Raw genomic sequence first — 18,641 nt, 5'->3', positions numbered from 1 at the left:
GGCGCTCAGGAACCAGTGACTTGTCCAAGGTCACTCCCAGAAGTGACAAGGCTATTACTCTACTTAAGCCTCCTATCTCCAGGTGCAGTAGAATCCGAGACCTGCGGTTGTCTGAGGGAACAGTTTAAGCGTGATCTGTTAAGCACACACAGGTGTTCCTCTGTGGCCTGAGGCATCGGTAGCTGACAAAAGGCCCCTGGGAGGGTGTCATGAAATCTAACCGAGGCTACAGAGGGGAGCCAGGCGGGGCACTTTCAGCGCTTGCCACCCACAACTGTCAATGCCCACCGGCCCTCCCCCAGACTGGACGCGGGAGAACGCGCTGGCTTCTCGTGGCACGGCAAGGCCACCGAGTGGCGCCAAGGCAACGGCGTTCTCGCTAATAGAGACCCAGTGCCTTACAACAGGTGTGGTGGATGACCCTACACCTGCCCTGCCGGTGCCAAGAGTACTGGTGCGGCGTCACCTGACTCTCCGCGGCTTTAGGGAGGGGCCGCGCGGCTGCCTCACGTGACCGGGCTCCGGCGGCGTCGAGCGCGTCAGGCCACGCCCCGCGCGCCGGGTCGGTCACGGCCTGCGCCTGCGCGGCCGCTGGCTCGCCGGCTAGCCGTCCTGCGGGCTGGCGGCTACCGCGCGCGGAGCCGGACGCCCGCTGCAATGGGTGAGTGCAGGAGGCCGGCGAGTGGGCAGCACGGGCCTTCCCCCGGCCTGTGGGTTGAAAGAGCGGAAGCACGAAGGACGGTCTGAGGCGGTCGCCCTGCGCGGGCCCTCTGGCGCAGCCCCTGGGGCCCACCCCTCTCTGCGCGCCTAGTCGCTCCCGCGCGCCCTCCCGGGTGGGGCCCGAAGGCGCAGGAGCCGGAGGAGACGCCGCGCGCGCAGGGTCGGTTCCGCGCCCACGCGGCTCCCGGCTCTCCCGCTGGCCCTCCGACTTCGCAGGGCTTCGCGGGGCGGGGGGTGCCATCTGGCTGCCGGAGCGAGCCTTTCTGGCCAGGGAGACTGCGTTCTTTCGGACGCGCCTCTGCCGGGGAGGTGCCTCACGCCGCGCACAAACCGTAGGGCGGGGAGGGGCCCGCTGCGCCCGGGGAGAGCAGCGCTGGCGGCGCTGGGACGCCGGAAGGGCCCGTGCCCCTCGGGGTTTGGGATTCCGGGCCTCCGGAGCCTGTTGACTGTCAGAGACGGAAGGGCCTTCGGTGATCCTGCCCAATTTCCACCCCTGCCCCTTACGCCAGACTGGGGATATGGACGCTCAGAGGGCGGTAAATTCAGCCACAGTTAGGCAGTGCTTATTCTGCGACACCATGTTGCATTGCGTTGTGGGAAACTCAATTGTACAAGGCTTGGGGGCGGGGGGGGGGGGGAAGCTGGCAGGCGGGCGATGTTCATTCTGAATCTCTGTAGTGATTATTTAGCACTGAGCTTAGGTAGGGGGAACACGTCGGTGCCTCAGCTGTATTTACCCTTTACACTTAACCCTTATTTTGCCCCGTCAGCTATACACAGCTGGTCTTAATTCCCACCCTTGGTTTCTCTTGTCAGCAGTGAAACAGAAGCCCTGAAGGTATATGCGTAGTGACCTTGCGGGTTCGAGCCTCCTCCGCCTTTGCTTGGAAAGGGATTCAGTAAAATCAAAAGGTGCCAGAACTGGTCAGGTCCCCTAGTGGTTCCAGAGCACAGGTTAGGCACTTTGGATCTGGAGTCACGCTTATGACTTTTTCTTTAAATGCACTAAGCTGTTACTGCTGACCGGAGGTATTTGGTTTCTCCTTTGATAAAGTAAGCTTAGAGAATTGGATTTTTTTTTTTAATTTTTTTTTCCAACGTTTATTTATTTTTGGGACAGAGAGAGACAGAGCATGAACGGGGGAGGGGCAGAGAGAGAGGGAGACACAGAATCGGAAACAGGCTCCAGGCTCTGAGCCATCAGCCCAGAGCCCGACGCGGGGCTCGAACTCCCGGACCGCGAGATCGTGACCTGGCTGAAGTCGGACGCTTAACCGACTGCGCCACCCAGGCGCCCCGAGAATTGGATTTTTAAATTAGGGACGTTGCTATGTGTATTCTAGCAAGATACTGCCATAACTAGGACTGGAACCCAGACCGATCTGGTTCTGAATGCTGACTCAGACCTGCTGACTTGTGGGAGTTCACATCCTTTGAGAATTACACTTGCCTTCCCCCCACTTTTTGCACAAAGACCTTTGTGCTGGGATCATATCTGGATCTTGTTTATCCGTGTGGGCTGTAAATTACAGTGAGTAGACTTTACACTGTTGGGTTGTGCAGCAAAAGTTTCACACTTGTAGTTGCTTGAAAGTCAGCTTGTTAACTGTGCTTCCTATTGATCAGATAGGTTGAGTGTTTTAGGTAGCAAATAGGATAAAATTTTGTTAAGTAAGTTTTGCAGTAAATTGCACAGAATTATCCATGTTAAGGAATTGTATAGAGGTTAGTTTAATAAAGAAATTGAGCCATGTTTGCAATATAGATAAACATTGTAAAATTCTAAACTCCATTTTCACAGAATACTGTGCACCCCTTCCTTCTGTTGCTAAATTAGGAACCTATTCATACCATTCTGGTGTGTAGGATGAAACTAGAGGGAAAGCTTTAGTTTTATTTCTTTTCCCATGTGCATCTGGTTTCTTTGAAGACATCAGTCTCAGGAGGTTATAATTTAGAGGGAAATTTTTAAATCTATGAAGTCTAGGAGGGTTTCATTACCTTCCTTTTTCTATATCTAGTCCTGTTAATTTGATACTCTAAATGTAGAGTGATGTTCTTAAAATTTTATCTTAAAATAGTTAAATACAGTGGTCAGTAAACGACTAACTTCTGTGAGCCACAGTTTACGGTTTGTTTTATAACAGTCTCCATTATTACAAAGAGCTGTGACAAACTAGATGAAGTAACTTTAATTTGCAAAATTTTAGAACGTAAATCATTCCAGGGGTCCCCGGGTGGCTTAGGTTAAGCATCTGACTTCGGCTCAGGTCCTGATCTCACAGGCTTCGGGTTCGAGCCCCGTGTGGGCTCTGTGCTGACAGCTCAGAGCCTATTTCAGATTCTGTGTCTCCCTCTCTCTGCCCCTCCCCCATGCAAACTGTTGCACACACACTCTCTCTCAAAATATTGAAAAAAGAAAAAATCATTCCAGTAAAAACTAAAAGTGAACATGGACAAAATTTGGTTAGTCAGGTGTACAAATAACTTGGTTTGTATTATCAAGGAACAATAGATTGTTAAACAGCTTGTAGGTGGTGACTGTAGAATTTCAAGTCGGTTATGTATTTATGTAAATGAAATTTTTTACATTCATAAGTTTTCACAGTGTATTATATAATATATACATTAATCTGAGTATTCTTAGTCCTGAGACTGAAGAAGAGCAAAGTTTTACATAGATATAAGGCGTTTGTATGCCAAGTTTTTAAAATGTTGGTTGATCCTAGATTGGCGAGTGTAGTACTTACAAGTTTTTAAATTCACATCTGTCAGCTAAAACAGTAAGAAGTAATGATGGAGAAGACTAAGTGATTAATAATTATCAAACTCTGTACCCTGACAAACTTCTCAACCATCTTTAGACTTTTTTTTTTTTTTAACTAAAAATGCCATTGGTGATAAATAAAAATGAACTAAAATGCCATTGGCTTCTTTAACTGGTTAAAAGCACAAAATGTATGAGGCAGAAGGTGTGTTTTAAACAAATTAAAAAGCTGTGGGTTTTCTTTTTTCAGTTCTCCCCAAGTCATATAAAATACCCACAAAAATAATGCATGATGGAAAGCTGTCCTATACAAGCACTTGTATCCTGAATTCAGGGAAACAGCTATTGAAACAGGAATTAGCATAATAAAGTCAGCAACAGGTTAATGGTTTTAAAAATTGAGTCCTTGAGGCACCAGTCAGGCCCAGTGAGTGGAGCATGAGACCCTTGATCTCAGAATTATGGGTTCGAGCCCCACATGGGATGTAGAGATTACTTAAAAAATAAAATAAAATCTTAAAAAAAAATTGAGTCTTCGAATGCTGCATGGCATGATGCTATACTACATAAAGACTGAAGTACTGCTACCTAGGAAGGAGGAAGTCTGTATGGCTTTTAGCAAAAATGCTTTAACAGAAAAGCAAATCGTAACAATGTAGTCATCAAATCAAGGAGGCTGTAGCTAGATATCAGAGCTATGGCTTCTCATATCTGTGCTAGAAGATCCTGTTTCCCCAGGATGGACCAAAATTTCAGGACAAAACAGGGACTTTTAAAAAACATTTCTTTACCCATTTTAAGTTCTCTGTTTCTTTCCCCTTCCCCCTGCATTTCAGCATGATCTAGCAGAAAGATGGCTGCCAGTGGCTATTTTATTTTTCTTTCTGTGGCAAGATTGTCATGGAGCCTGGATATTTCAGGTTTGTATACATCTCTTCCCTTTGTCCTGCTGTGGTCAAAAAACTTAGTAATGGACTTCATATACTCAGCTTGCTTTGCCGCTGCCGCCGCAGCTGCTGCTTTGTTCTCCCACTAATCAAGGTCAGGTTCAGGGTGTATTTATCATCAAATCTTTTGTGACTGGAGGACGACTGCCAGATACTGAGATCTGTCCTTGTCTTTACTGTAGGCCACAAGAAAGATGCATAAATAGAGGATGTAAGACGGGCAAAGCTAAAACAGGCTTGGACTCTGTAGCTGGGTGTGAATAATCCCATCTAACTTGAGAAATCAGAATACAATAAGCCTAGATAAAACAAGAGAAAAGAGATAAAGAGGAAAAACATTTAAAAACTGAAAAATAGTAAAACTGGTAAATCTGAGAGCTTGGTTTTTTTTTTTTTTTGCTGAGATGGGGGAATGTAAATTTGATAAACTGCCTGCCCTGCTCAAGACTAGAAGTATTTTTTAAAAACAGCAAGTACTATATAAGACGATATAAATAAACCAGATTTTTTTTTTTAAGGGAATCCAGTTACCAAAATGACTCCAGAAGAAAGAACGTAACAGACCAGTAACAATGGAAGAAATTGAGAAAGTTTCCAAAAAGCTACCATCCCCCAAAACACCAGGCTCAGCTGTTACAGGTGAATTGTTTTAACTTTCAAGGAACAGATAATTTTGATAAGATTTAAATTGTTCACCAGCATAAGGAAGGAAAAGTGACAGATTCTTTTTACAAAGCCAGTGGAACATTGATGCCTGAACTTGGCCTGAAGAAGGTACTAAAATTGAAAACTTGGTATGTTCTCATGATGTGAAATTGTAAAATATTAGCAAATGGTATCTAGTGATACATTTAGTGATACATCTAGTGATACGTTAGCAAATGTATCTAGTGATACATTTAAAAAAACATTTCATCATTTCCAAAGAGGATTCATTCCCATATTACAAGGGCAAGTAATTAACAAGAAATACGCTAACATTAACCCATCAGAGAGGAACAGTAATAATAGTTCATCCATGTTGAGCACCTCTGGTGCTCTGGACTACTCTCCTGGATACTTTACGTGCAGTAACACAATTGAGCCAACCTATAAAGTAGGTAACATCCCTATTTTATAAATGAGGAAATTAAGCCATAGAGACCTTGAGGAACTTGCTGAAGGTCACACAGTGGGTATGTGGTAGAGCCAGTATCTGACCCCAGGCTGTAAGCTGCAGCTCTTAAATGTTATACTGGCTCTGTCTCTTGTATTCATATGATCATCTCAGTAGCTCCCTGAAAGCGTTTGACCAAAGTTCCTGATTGAGTGGTCGTGGGAAGGGTTGAGGGTGGTTGAATTTCAGTAAAACAGGAATAAATATTTATATTCCTTTCCCATGTTTGAAAATCCTCTAAGCCCTTACCAGTTGATCATTAGTACTAGAAAAGTGGAATCCAGTTTTAATGGGAAACATAATTTCCTAGTAAATAGTGAGGTAAAGGGGCTTAAGTTATAATTAAAGATACAGTTCTTAGGATGAATGCAGGATGAAGTGTTGGGGTTTTTAATGTAATTTGATGAAATGTGGTAGTGTTGGAAAGGCATGCTTCACTCCATGTTTTCAGCACAATCCTAAAGCTGGGTAGGGAGAGATGACAAACAGAGAAGTTTACTTGAGTGGGTACAGATGTTAGAGGGGCCAGTTAATCAAACATGTTTGTGTCATGATGATCTGTTTCCCTGTAAACTGCTAGGACTTAGATTATGAATACTCCGATGACAACTTCTTATCTCTCACACCAAAAAACCAGTGTCATACTTAACATTAATTCCTAGCAAAGTTCCCAGAAATGTCAAGAAAAATATAAAGAGGAGTGCCTGGGTAGCTCAGCTGGTTTAGCATCCAACTCTTGATTTCGGTTCAGGTCATGATCTCACGGTTCGTGAGATAGACCTCCTTGTTGGGCTCCGCACTGGCAGCACAACTGCTTGGGATTCCCTCCCTCCCCCTCAAATAAACATTAAAAAAAATATATGGGGCGCCTGGGTGGCTCAGTAAGTTAAGTGTCCAACTTCGGCTCAGGTCATGATCTTGCGGTTCGCGAGTGTGAGCCCCATGTCAGACTCTGTGCTGACGGCTTGGAGCCTGGAGCCTGCTTCAGATTCTGTGTCTCCCTCTCTCTCTGCCCCTCCCCTGCTCATGCTTTATCTGTCAGTCTGTCTCTCAAAACTAAACACTAAATAATGACATTCACTATTACCATAATTTTGTTCAGGAAGTATTTGTGAGTCTAATAAGATAGAAAAAAGACATATAGAGGAGAAATAAAAATAATTTGTGGCATTTTATATGGTGGAAGCTGAATCAAATCCAGTCCAGAAAACTGAGAAGTTGCGAGAGGATTCAGTAAATTGGCTGGTTCTGACCTTAATACACAAAAATTGGTAGCTTTTTTTGTAATGCAGACAAAAAGCAGTCTGAAAATTAATTGGAGGGAATCAGCACATTCATAATAGCAAGCAAAAAGATAAACTATCTAGACACAAATTTCAGTATCTATATGAGAAAAAAAGTTTACCAGGAAAAGCGTGAAAGCCAGAAAGCTGAGAATTCTTAGAGTATGGGGAAGCCCTACCAGATGGTGACACGTGTCCTGCCGCCATAGTGGGTCAGAGCAGGTTGGCGCGAGAGAAGTGCTTGTGCCGCTCCCGGGGCAGAGCGAGTGAGGAGGGACCGTGCGCATGCCTATGGGCATTTAGTTTATGCTCACCAGTCACTTCCAGAGGCATCTCTTCTCTGCCTCAGGCCTTACTGTGTCGTTCGACAGATCACAGTATGGATGGATGATAAATAAAGCTATAGAGGAGAGCAGCTGTGGGTTACTTGTTCATAATTTTAGAGTAATGATGGCCTTCTGAGGACATTACAAAACCTAGAAGCCAAGATGAATAGATTTAATATCCAAATTGAGAACTTCAGCACCACAAAAATGATAAAACAGAGAAAGTATTTGCTGCAATTTGATAAATTTAACTAGGATGGACTCCTTTATATATAAAAGGATTTGATTTTTTTCTTTTTTTTTTTTTTAACGTTTATTTATTTTTGAGACAGAGAGAGACAGAGCATGAACGGGGGAGGGGCAGAGAGAGAGAGGGAGACACAGAATCGGAAACAGGCTCCAGGCTCCGAGCCATTAGCCCAGAGCCCGACGCGGGGCTCGAACTCACTGACCGCGAGATCGTGACCTGGCTGAAGTCGGACGCTGAACCGACTGCGCCACCCAGGCGCCCCAATAAAAGGATTTTACAAATCAGAACAATTTTTTCTGTGTACAGGAAAATGGGTATCGTGAAAATTTATAGTAAATCCAAATGGTCAAAAATAAAAAGTGCTGTATTTTAATCAGAAATTTTAAATGACAGGCACCTGGGTGGCTCAGTCGGTTAAGCATCTCACTTCGGCTCAGGTCACGATCTCGCGGTTTGTGAGTTCAAGCCTCGCATCAAGCTTCCAGCTGTCAGCACAGGGCCTGCTTTGCATCCTCTGTTTCCCTCTCTGCCCCTCCCCTCCTCACATGCTCTCTTCTCTCTCCCAAAAATAAATAAAACGTTAAAAAATTTTTAATGACAAAATGAAGGGTTTTTGTTTACCCATCAGATAGGCAGAAATTATAATTAATACCTGCTGCTGGAAATGGTATCAGAACTGGTACTGGCATACACGTAATTTAAGGTGTAAATCATAGTTTTTCTGGGGCAATTTGGAGTAGCTATCAAGTAGTATTTGAGCCAGCAATCCCATTCTAAACATTTACCCTACAGACAACCTTGTGAGAGTTCACCCAAGCAAGGTGTATGTACAAGGCGGCCCAATGAATCAATCTTTTAAAAAAAAAAAAAGCAAACCTAAACAAAAAAACAGGGACTAAAATAGGAGATAGAATAAACGATATGTAATACATCCAATTGTTAGAATGCTATGCAATTATCCAAAATACTGGGGTATCTCTGCTGTTGTTAGAAAATTCCAGAATGCATTGTATCACTAGTGGCAGGCTGACTAGTAAAGAGGCTCTGGTGTGAGTTAGGCAAACCTGAAGAGCCCTGAGCCAGGGCAGCGAGCCTGGAGCAGAAAGACATCTGTCTATTTAGTTTATTTACAACTTTATTTTCTCTTAAAAAAAAAAAAAAAAAGTTTTTTTTTTTAATGTTGAATTTCTAATGTGTACTTTTTTTCCTAAAAATTAATACGTGTTTCTTTTGTGAATTTCTGTTTAAATGATTTCATTTGTTGTTTTATTGGATCTACAAGCAGCCCAACTCCAAGGAATGTGGCCTCTCTCTGTCGAACATACAGGTGACTTCATAGTTGAACTGTTTTCATACTTGCCAAAATTAGAAATAATTCCTCTCTCTGAACCAGGCCTTACTCTATTTACATTGCAGTGGAACAGATTTTACTGCCCCTTTAAACGGACAGACCGTGTAGCTAAGCAGCATTCAGATGCATTTCCGCTCCTTCCAGTGCCCCTGCCTGAGGGGGATGGTGTGGCTCCCCTGTGGGTGGACAGTGAGAGATTGTGCCCCTGGCACTGTCATTTTCTGTCAGTGTAACCAGGGGATTTAGTGGCAAGAAAAGTTTCCTGACCCCTTTTAGGACCTTCCTTAATGGCAGAGTTTGGGCCTGCAGTGGTGTCACAGTTTTTCTCAGCTGAGGGCAAGTTTATCTTTTCTAATAGAAGCAGGGAGCAAGCCAACCGGAACTCCAAAACAAAGAGACTTTGGGCCAAAGGTTCAGTGTTACATTTTCTTTTTAGTGTAGTCTATCTCGTGGGAAGACACAGACGCTGGTGAAGGGAAATAGCTTGTTTTCCATTTGCTTCACATGAGAGAGGGAAAAATCGTACTCCGTAGTGTCAGAGGGTCTTGGAATCTTCCTGAGGGTCTCTGATAATACCGGTCCAAGCCTGCTTCTTTTTCCACTGCCACCCACCCATCTTCTACCCACACGGTGCTCTAGCAGAACATACTGGAATAATTCCTCCAGAATGTGATACTGCTGCTCCTTTGACACAGGACCTACACCTTAGCCTGTGCTGCCTTCTTTGGCTGAAGGTGCTTCACCCTATTTGCCCACATGTCCTGTCCTGCCCTGTCAGACTGCTAGTTAATGATGATCCCTTCCTCTGTGGGGCCTTTATGTACCTTGTGTCTATTTCTGCACTTGGCATTCATCACACTGCAGTCTAATTGTCTGCATGTCTTATCTGCCCTGAGGCCAGGGTTCTTGCTTATTTCTAGTCTCTGACACGTAGGGCAGTGCCTGAACGTGGAAGGAATTGAATAAGTTGGTTGAATTTAATTTTCATAGTATGCTAAGAGGCCAATTTAAAATCAGTAAAGAAGAACTTCCCAACAAAAGTAAATTAAAGTCATCTTGACAGTGTTCTCCTAGAAGTCTGAATGAAACAAACACAAAAAACATTGTTATTAAAAATTTAGGGAGGAAACCAGTGGGAAGGCTGACATTTGTTGACTAGACCCTCAGTGCATTATTCACTGTGTCCCCAGCATTGGGGTTAAGACTCTTTAGTTGACTTTCACTTGGATTGTGCATGGTGGATGACATTGGCTTCAGTTGTAAGTGTGGAAACTGATCCTCAGAGAGAGATAGTAATTTGCTTACTTTGAAACTTTGTCTCATTGGTCTGTCACTGTTGGCCTTTTGTTATTCTAATTAGAGCTTCATTATTGTCATCTCATCTTTTGAAAACAGTTGAATAGATTGACACAAATTTAACTTGAAAAAATATAGAAAAGAGGGTCACCTGGGTGGCTCAGTTGGTTAGGTGTCTGACTTCAGCTCAGGTCATGATGTCACAGTTGATGGGTTCGAGCCCCACACGGGGCTCTGTGCTGACAGCTCAGAGCCTGGAGCCTGCCTTGGATTCTGTGTCTCCCTCTCTCTGCCCCGCCCCTGCTCGCTCTCTTTTTCTCAAGAATGAATAAACATTAAAAAAAAAAAAAAAGACCTAGATGGTTTATCTAGCCAGTTTTTTTATTTATTTACCATTAAAATCCTTACATGTAGTGTTTTTATGTGTGTGGTAAAAAAACACATTATGAAATTTACTATCCTAAGCAATTTTAAGTGTACAGTTCAATAATGTTAAGTATATTTATACTGTTACAGAACAAATCTCCAGAACTTTATCGTCTAACAGAACAGAATCTATACCCATTAAGTAGTAACTCCATGTTCCCCCTTCCCCAAGCCCCTGCTGACCAACGTTCTACTTTGTCTCTCTGAATTCGACTACTTTATATAAGTGGAATCACTTATATAAGTATATATATTTGTCCTTTTCTGACTTTTTTTTTACTTAATATGTAGTAGCATGTGACAAGATTTCCTGCCTTTTTAATGCCGCATAGTATTCCATCGTATGTATGCACCACATCTTGTTTACCATTCATCAGTGGACATTGTGCTGCTTCTTTGTCTGTCTGTTGTGAATAGCCCTGCTGTGGGTGTGGATATGTGCATACCTCTTGGAACTGGCTTTCAGTTCTTAGGGATACATACCTAGAAGTGGGACTGCTGACTCCCATGTTCTGTTTTTAGTTTTTTGGAGAAATGCCATACTGGTTTAGTGGCTACAGCATAGTGCATTCCCACCAGCAGTGCATGGGGGTTCGCAGCTCTACCAACACTTACTTTCTGAGGTTTTTTGAAGAGTAGCCATCCTAATGCGTGAGATGATCTCATTGTGGTTTTGATTTGCATTTCTCTGATGATTTAGATGTCAAGCATCTTTTCATATGCCTGCTGGCATCTGAGTATGTTTCACAGTTTTGTAGGTATCTCTCACGCCTGGCTTGAAAGATGGGTGGAGTCTCCTCTATCTTTTTTTATATCTCCTTTGGAGAAATCGCTGGTTTAAGTTCCTTGCTTATTTTTTAATTGGGTTATTTAATGGTTTGTTGACTAGCCTCATAAATGTGGTCTCATACTGTTGAGGAATTAAAACCAATTGAAAAGTATTTTGCCTGTGGAGGTGCCTGGCTGACTCAGTCGGTGGAACATGCAACTTTTGATCTTGGGGTTATGAGTTTCAGCCCCATGTTGGGTACAGAGATCGCTTAAAAAAATAAAGTATTTAAAAAAAAATTTTTTTAGCCTATTGTAAAATATAAAATTGCCATCTAGTTCCCCAGTGAAGATTATTTCTAGGCTGTGGGTTTGTTCTGGATGGTCCAACTATCTGGATCCTTTTGGGAAAATCAGACTTAAATGACTGGCAAGGGGTGGTCTTGCCACTTTAAGGAAGCAGGTGCGTTCTTGAGGGAGGGCCTTACCTTAGTTTTACTCAGTGGGCTAAGCCTTTATATTTAGGCTTCACATCTTCTTCAGCGGTCATATATAGCCACTTTTTGTCCAGGGCAGCCTCCCAAAGTCCTTGTTATCCTGTGGTATGATAGCAGGAGCATGAACTCTGGAATCAGACTTAGGATGCCGGCTTCACCAGTTACTTTCCGTACCTCGGACAAAGAATATTGGTTATTTCATTGGTAAAACTTGGAAAATAATGTTTACTTGAGGGAATTGTTTTGAGAATTAAATACGTGAAAATGCAGTGTATAGTACATACCTGCAGGCCTTCCGTGACCCTGTTCTTCCAGCCTCTACCCCCCAAAGTGCATGCTCAGTGTCCCTTATCTATAGCAAGGTATTTATGCTCTGGTGTATTTGTTTTCCTTGGCAGTCTCCTGTTAAATTGTGAGTTCCTTGCTTTGTTTGTTTGGTTATGGTTTTGTTTGTTTTTTTAAGTTAGGCTCCATGCCTGCTGTGGGGCTTGAACTTCCCACCCTGAGATCAGGAGTCAGATGCTCTACTGACTGAGCCAGCCAGGCAACCCATGAGTTCCTTGCTTTTGAATCTCTAGCAATTTGTAGAGGGCCTAGTTCAGATTAGACACCAATAAGTAAGTGTTAGTGAACAGAATGAATGCGTGTTTTGATATTTTATTTCTCAGTGGAGGACTTTGAATTTTTTTCAGAAGGATCATGGTATGTACCATTACGTAGTTTACGGCACATGTGAACTAGTCCAGGAGTTCTCAAACTTTTTGGTGTCTCAGGACCCCTTTATGCTTAAAAATTATTGTGGGCCCTATTTATGTGGATTATTTATGTGAGTGCTTATTTATGTGGATTAGTTATTTATGGTCTTAGGAACAAAAACAAAATTTTTAAATACTCACTTTAAAATATCAATGATAAACCCATTGCACGTAACATGGATAACATGTTTTCATGAAAAATAACTGTTTCCAAAACAACTTAATGAGGAGAGAGTGTTTGACAGTATTGCAGGTCTGTGTAAAAGAGAGGGCGTAAAAGGTGGGTGGAGTCTCATCTCTGCGTCTACTTTGTGTCTTTTGTGAGAAGTTGTTCTAGTTGAAGTATAAGCAGAAAATCCCACTTCCCACAGACAAGTGGCTGGAAAAGGAAAGACCTTGTGGGCCCCTGCAAGGGTGTCCGGGACCTCCAGGGGCCCTCGGCAAGTACTGTACCAACTACTCATCCAGTCTAAAAGGGAAATGTAATAGTGTTACAGAAGTTAAAGGGTCAAGGAAAAGTTGCACATGTTTAGCCCTATATATAATGGTTACCTATTGTCATTTTGTTATTTGTAGGTTAAAAATATCCTTCATGAAGAAGAAAGATCTTAAGCAACATGGTGGATTCAGAAGCTCATGAAAAGAGGCCGCCCATCCTGACATCTTCCAAACAAGACCTGTCACCTCACATTGCAAATGTAGGTGAAATGAAGCATTATCTGTGCGGCTGCTGTGCAGCTTTCAACAATGTAGCAATCACATTTCCCATTCAGAAGGTGCTCTTTCGGCAGCAGCTGTACGGAATCAAAACCCGGGACGCAGTGCTTCAGCTGAGGAGGGATGGCTTTCGAAACTTGTACCGCGGAATCCTTCCCCCACTGTTGCAGAAGACCACCACGCTGGCGCTTATGTTCGGTCTGTATGAGGACTTATCCTGTCTTCTCCGGAAGCACATCAGTCCCCCTGAGTTTGCAACCCGTAGTGTGGCAGCGGTACTTGCAGGGACAACAGAAGCAATTTTTACTCCCTTGGAAAGAGTTCAGACATTGCTTCAAGACCACAGGCATCATGACAAATTTACAAACACTTACCAGGCTTTCAAGGCACTCAGATGCCATGGAATAAGAGAATATTATCGAGGCTTGGTACCTGTTCTTTTCCGTAATGGATTCAGCAATGTCCTTTTCTTTGGCCTTCGTGGCCCCATTAAGGAGCATCTGCCTACCGCAACCACCCACAGCGCTCATTTGGTCAATGATTTTATCTGTGGAGGTCTGTTGGGTGCCATGTTGGGAATCTTGTTTTTTCCAGTTAATGTTGTAAAAACTCGCATGCAGTCTCAGATTGGTGGAGAGTTTCAGTCTTCTCCCAAGGTGTTCCAAAAAATCTGGCTAGAACGAGACAGAAAGCTGACAAATCTTTTCAGAGGTGCTCACCTGAATTACCATCGGTCCCTCATCTCTTGGGGTATAATCAATGCGACTTATGAGTTCTTGTTAAAGATGATTTGAAAGAAACCAGTTAAGTGCCATTTATTAACTGCATAGACCTAAGAAGAATGTAGTTTGGCTTTGTTCCTAATTGACCAAATACAGGTTGTTGTCGTAAGTTCAGGGCACAATGAATTATGGGGCAGAGCTGTTTTCCTTCAGCACCAACAAATTCAGAATAAAAGGTTCTAATAGGAAAATTTAAGGGGTTTTTGGTTTTGTTTTGTAATCATTATCTAAGAACTTTAGGCTAATTGCCTGGTTAATAGCTATCTATCTGATGGCTTTTGACAAGGAAAGCTAATAGCCAAGATATGGTTCTTTTCTCCAAAAGTCTTTAAACCTTCTGTATTGAAACATCAGTGGCCATGACCAGCCAGAGAAAAGGCTCTTAGAGCCCTGTGAATTCTCAGGCTTTCTTGTCTTACTCCATTTCTTCTCTGCTTTTAGGAGTTGCAAAGGGTAGTATTCGTTAAACATAAGCATATAACATGGTAGGACAGAGAAGAGAAAAACAGCTTATTAGATGTAGGCTTTTCATGATAAATCGCTTGTGTTAGTTTTGAAACTAAGCACATGTTGGGATGGTCATCATCCAGACTATTCAGACACAGTAGGGCAGACCCAAGCAGCAGGTGAAAGCTCCCATTTTGCTTTCTGAGTTGGAAAGTGTTGGTTAGTTCTGAATGTGACCTTAAACCCTTCGAATGCCCTTATGTTAATTTCACTTATTTCATTGCCAAAAGATGGGAGACTTACATTTCGTCACAGCTGTTTGATCCTGTGAAGAAATTTCACATGAATTGCGTATGGATCAAACTCTGGTTAGTTTAGTTCTTTGATTAATTGTTGCCAACTTAGTGAAGAGCTGTGGGAGTTCGGGGAATATTTTCACTTTGAGTCCTAGTTTCTCATATTCAAGTATCCTGTTCTCTTGAACTCTCCTTAAAAAAAAAAAAAAAGATAAATACTTGCATAATATTGAATTTTGGAAATCTGTTAATGGGACTCTAGATTTTTCCCTCCTGGTTTCTAAGTGTTACAGAAGAGAAAAAAAAAAAAAAAAAAACCTCAGGATAGCTTTCACCCCAGAGTGTTAGTTGTCTTTTTTATTTTACTCTTGGAAATGGAGACTTCTATTAGGATTTTTACATTTGGGGAACCCAGTTTTACCATTTTATCATTAAAGCCATTTGAGGTGATAAAATCTAAATCAAGATATTTAGAAGGTTCATTTTAAATGCTAGAAGTTGGTAATAGCTGGATAGCATACTCATCCCCTACATAACAGAGAAAAACTTGTTGAAGGAATCAGATTTTAAAATCTTATGCCCTGATCAGTAAGGCAAAATGCCTCCTATTTACCAATTGAATAACTAATAAAACCTGAAACATCCTAGAAAAGTGGTTTATCAATCTTTTAAAAATCCCCATCTGTAAATATGTAGTTAAGATTGCTTGCCAGCATCTGACATGGCAGAGTAGTTAAGTTTCTTATTACCAGTTTTTCCTCATTCTGGGTAACTGCATATGAATATGTGCATACACTGACCAAAACAAAATCAGGGTCTCAGCTGGTAGTTTACTCAGTTTCTGGGCAGATAGTCCAAAAGAGATGTTTACCTCTAAATGCAATATGGCTGGTCACATAAGCATCCTTCCAACCTTAAAGGATTGGGAAGCATTATCAAGCATTTGCCAGGCAGTAATGAGGCCCAGTAGCTTTACAACAGCCCTGTTTGGAAATGTTGTGTTGGAAATGGCAGTTTACTTTGAAAACCAAGATGCAGATGTGAGGATTTCAGAAAACAAGGATTTGACACCGAATAAACGTGAGTAGCATCTTTGGCTTATTGAATGGAGTCTGGCTTTGAAGCGGGTTGGATTTGGGGGCATGAATGACAAAGGCACTGGTGCTGGAGCACTGATGGGTGTGTGTAGGTGCTCAGCGTGTGGCAGGTGAGTCAGCCTGGGGCCATGCTCTGGGAATGGGCTTCCTTTTGTCTATACACTCCAGTAAGGTGATGGATAACCAAGTTCTGAAGCACTTTTGTGAAATAGAAGTGAAGTGAGAATTTGAAAGGGGATGCTTTGGTTTCTGCAGTCTCAAACTTGTGGCATTTAAAAACAATAAATATTTTTAATGGTTTTAACTCCTAATATATTTGGATTTCTTTGTCACTTTTTACAGCTTCTGAAGACCAAACTGCAAATACATTACCAGGGATGGTTTCGTGTTGTCCTATAGACCTTTTAAATTTGACAAAATTCAGCAGAACTTGCTTGTGGTAGCCAACAGCTTTGTCTGAACTTTAAAAGAAGTCAAAGTGTTATTAATAAGAGATTCTAACTATTGCTTTTTTATCTTCAGTATGAACTAGTAATAATTTTGAAAAGGCAAACATGATTGAATAACTATCTGAAGAGCTTTAAAAGTGGCCTTTTTGTTACATAGGTGGCACAGATGCCTTATGAGCACAGGGCCCTTCCGGTCCTGCCTCCCATACTTCAGCTCTGATGCCACCAGGAATATGTTACGGATTCTGTATTTAACACACTTAGGAGTGGTATGAGCCCTTAGGACTGCATCACGGAGTAAACGCCACCTTTATATGGTGACAGGTTTGTGTGTCTTTGTTTCATTTGTGGTTGGAGACCGTTGATGTTTTTGTCTCAATAATCAATATTCTTCTTACCTTATGGTTGGTTATGTAATTACCTGCTGTATATTGTAAACTGTGCAATAAAACAGAATTGTGTCTATAGAATCATCTTTGGAGACCTGAACTTTCCTAGCTCGATGACAGGGGTAATACTCCTCTAGTGCTGTGCAAACATGTAAGGGAATCGTGGGTGGCACACGGGATGTGTGGAACGGGTCAGCCGATCACACTGCTGGAAATGGCGGGTCAGTGCAGATGAAACTGTGTAGTGAGGGGTATGCAGTCAAAATGAAGGCGAGACAGGCCATCACATGTGAAGAAAGGGTGAGCCCTCAGATTTGATTTCCTTTAAGATACTGTTTTCTCATGTGCATATAAATGCATATTAAAGACTTGAACAGGCATTCTCTTTAAACTTGAGGACTTTTCATTTTTAATACTGTCATTTTTGCTTAATAATAAATATTTGCTTGCCTAAGTGACTCCCAAATTGTGGGGGACTCTCCACGTGTCCCTTTTTTTAAAGTTTCATGATGAAAAGTGGTTAAGCACACAAAGCTGTTTTTGTTTGATATTTTGAGTTTTGTGACTGAGTTTAAATGAAATCTGTTAAATGTGTTAGAGTTAACATTCTTCTTTTGGTAATTCTGTTTGGAATAAAGTTGTTTGTTTTTTTAAGTCCATTCTATTTGGTCTTCTTGGTTGGGTTAGGGTTATTGGCACAACTTTTCTGTGGTTCAGGCTTGTCACTGTTGCTAACCATTGAGCACTCTGCTTTGACTGTAGCACCTTCACCTGTTAACTTTGTAGGTCCTTCATTTATCCGTCTTTGGTCAAGAAGAGTTCCAGATAAGTTAATTTTCCAGATAGTTAATTGCAAAATATTTTTTAAAATGGTTTTTCTCAAATAAACTTTTCCCTACTAAGTATAAGCTTAGTAAATGCATCTTATCAGTAATTTCTGTGGTATAATGTGCCTTCAGGTCACACCTACCCCCATGCTAAGTGGTCTGGACCTTTGTGCTGTTTTGAGTTTTTTTATCTACGTTTGACTTCCCAGCTACACCTTTCTGTTAGGAGATTGTGAAATTATTTTAGCTACATTGTTTACACATTAAATTTTCAGGTGTTCCCTGTCTCTAGGGACAGTTGCGGCTGCCTGGTGAGGACCACTAGGAAGGGGAACAATTGCCATAATGTTTCTAAAACTCCAGTTTAGGGTTGGAATTCATTATATATATATTCTGAACTTCCGAACTGGTAAAAGGTGTGTTGTGCATGGCATGTGATGCGATGCCGTTTCAGCCCAGCCGCTGGGGTGCTATTACAGACTACTGAGCGCATTTCTCCGTGTGACCTGGTGTGGGCAGGGTGCTTCGGATCTCTAAGAGGTGGGCACCCAACTTCATTTAGCATCTGAAATTTCCAATGGGGACATTTTTTCCAGTGGGCATATCTGATTTTGAAGTAGAAACTGAAGATAAAATAAGATTTTTTCCAAATTCTGTCCCTTCAATCCATTCTGCATATTGCTTTAAGACTAATTCTTTAGATGCACGGATCCAGGACCCCCCCCCCCCCCCACCTCCCTTCCTGTCATCACTGGCTAACATGGTCCTGCTCAGTCCCTGCCTTCTTCCCCAGGAACTTGGGTGCTCTCGCAGCCTCCCCGGCCTCTGCCCAGCCCACGTTCCCCTGCCCTGAGCACAGCACCCTTCCCTGATGGCTCAGTAACTCCTGCTGAGGCCTTCGGATCTCTGCTCCAGCGTCACTTCCCCAGGGAAGCCGGCTCCCACTTTCAGGACTAAGTCAGGTTTCCCTTCTCTGTGTTCTTGTGCCACCATGTTCCTGTTTTTCATAGCACTTAATTGTTTTAATTGGACTGTGCTGATTTGATGTTTCCTGCCCCTTTTGAATGGCCGCCACCTGAGGCGGGGGCTCTGCCG

General features: G+C 42.5%; 1 protein-coding gene across 8 annotated transcripts; it reads left to right on the top strand.

The window, feature by feature from the left end:
* The first annotated feature begins 526 nt into the window (after positions 1–526).
* Positions 527–17,378, top strand: SLC25A51 (solute carrier family 25 member 51). 8 transcript variants are annotated; one of them, XM_023242464.2, is made up of 5 exons: positions 527–661; positions 4,324–4,407; positions 4,953–5,073; positions 8,735–8,776; positions 13,119–17,378. In XM_023242464.2, exon 5 carries the CDS (start codon positions 13,160–13,162, stop codon positions 14,051–14,053), a length of 894 nt encoding a protein of 297 aa, XP_023098232.1. In that variant the 5' UTR covers positions 527–661; positions 4,324–4,407; positions 4,953–5,073; positions 8,735–8,776; positions 13,119–13,159; the 3' UTR covers positions 14,054–17,378. The 8 variants fall into 8 exon arrangements, with proteins under 8 accessions (XP_023098232.1, XP_044898766.1, XP_023098231.1 ...); XM_045042831.1 differs by having other exon boundaries at positions 8,732–8,776; XM_023242463.2 differs by lacking the exon at positions 8,735–8,776 and having other exon boundaries at positions 528–661.
* Positions 17,379–18,641: the final 1,263 nt, after the last annotated feature.

The sequence above is a fragment of the Felis catus genome, chromosome D4 (assembly GCF_018350175.1).
Source record: "Felis catus isolate Fca126 chromosome D4, F.catus_Fca126_mat1.0, whole genome shotgun sequence".
NCBI lineage: Eukaryota > Metazoa > Chordata > Mammalia > Carnivora > Felidae > Felis > Felis catus.
Note: the sequence above shows the minus strand (reverse complement) of the source record. Positions and strands in the feature narration are given on the sequence as shown.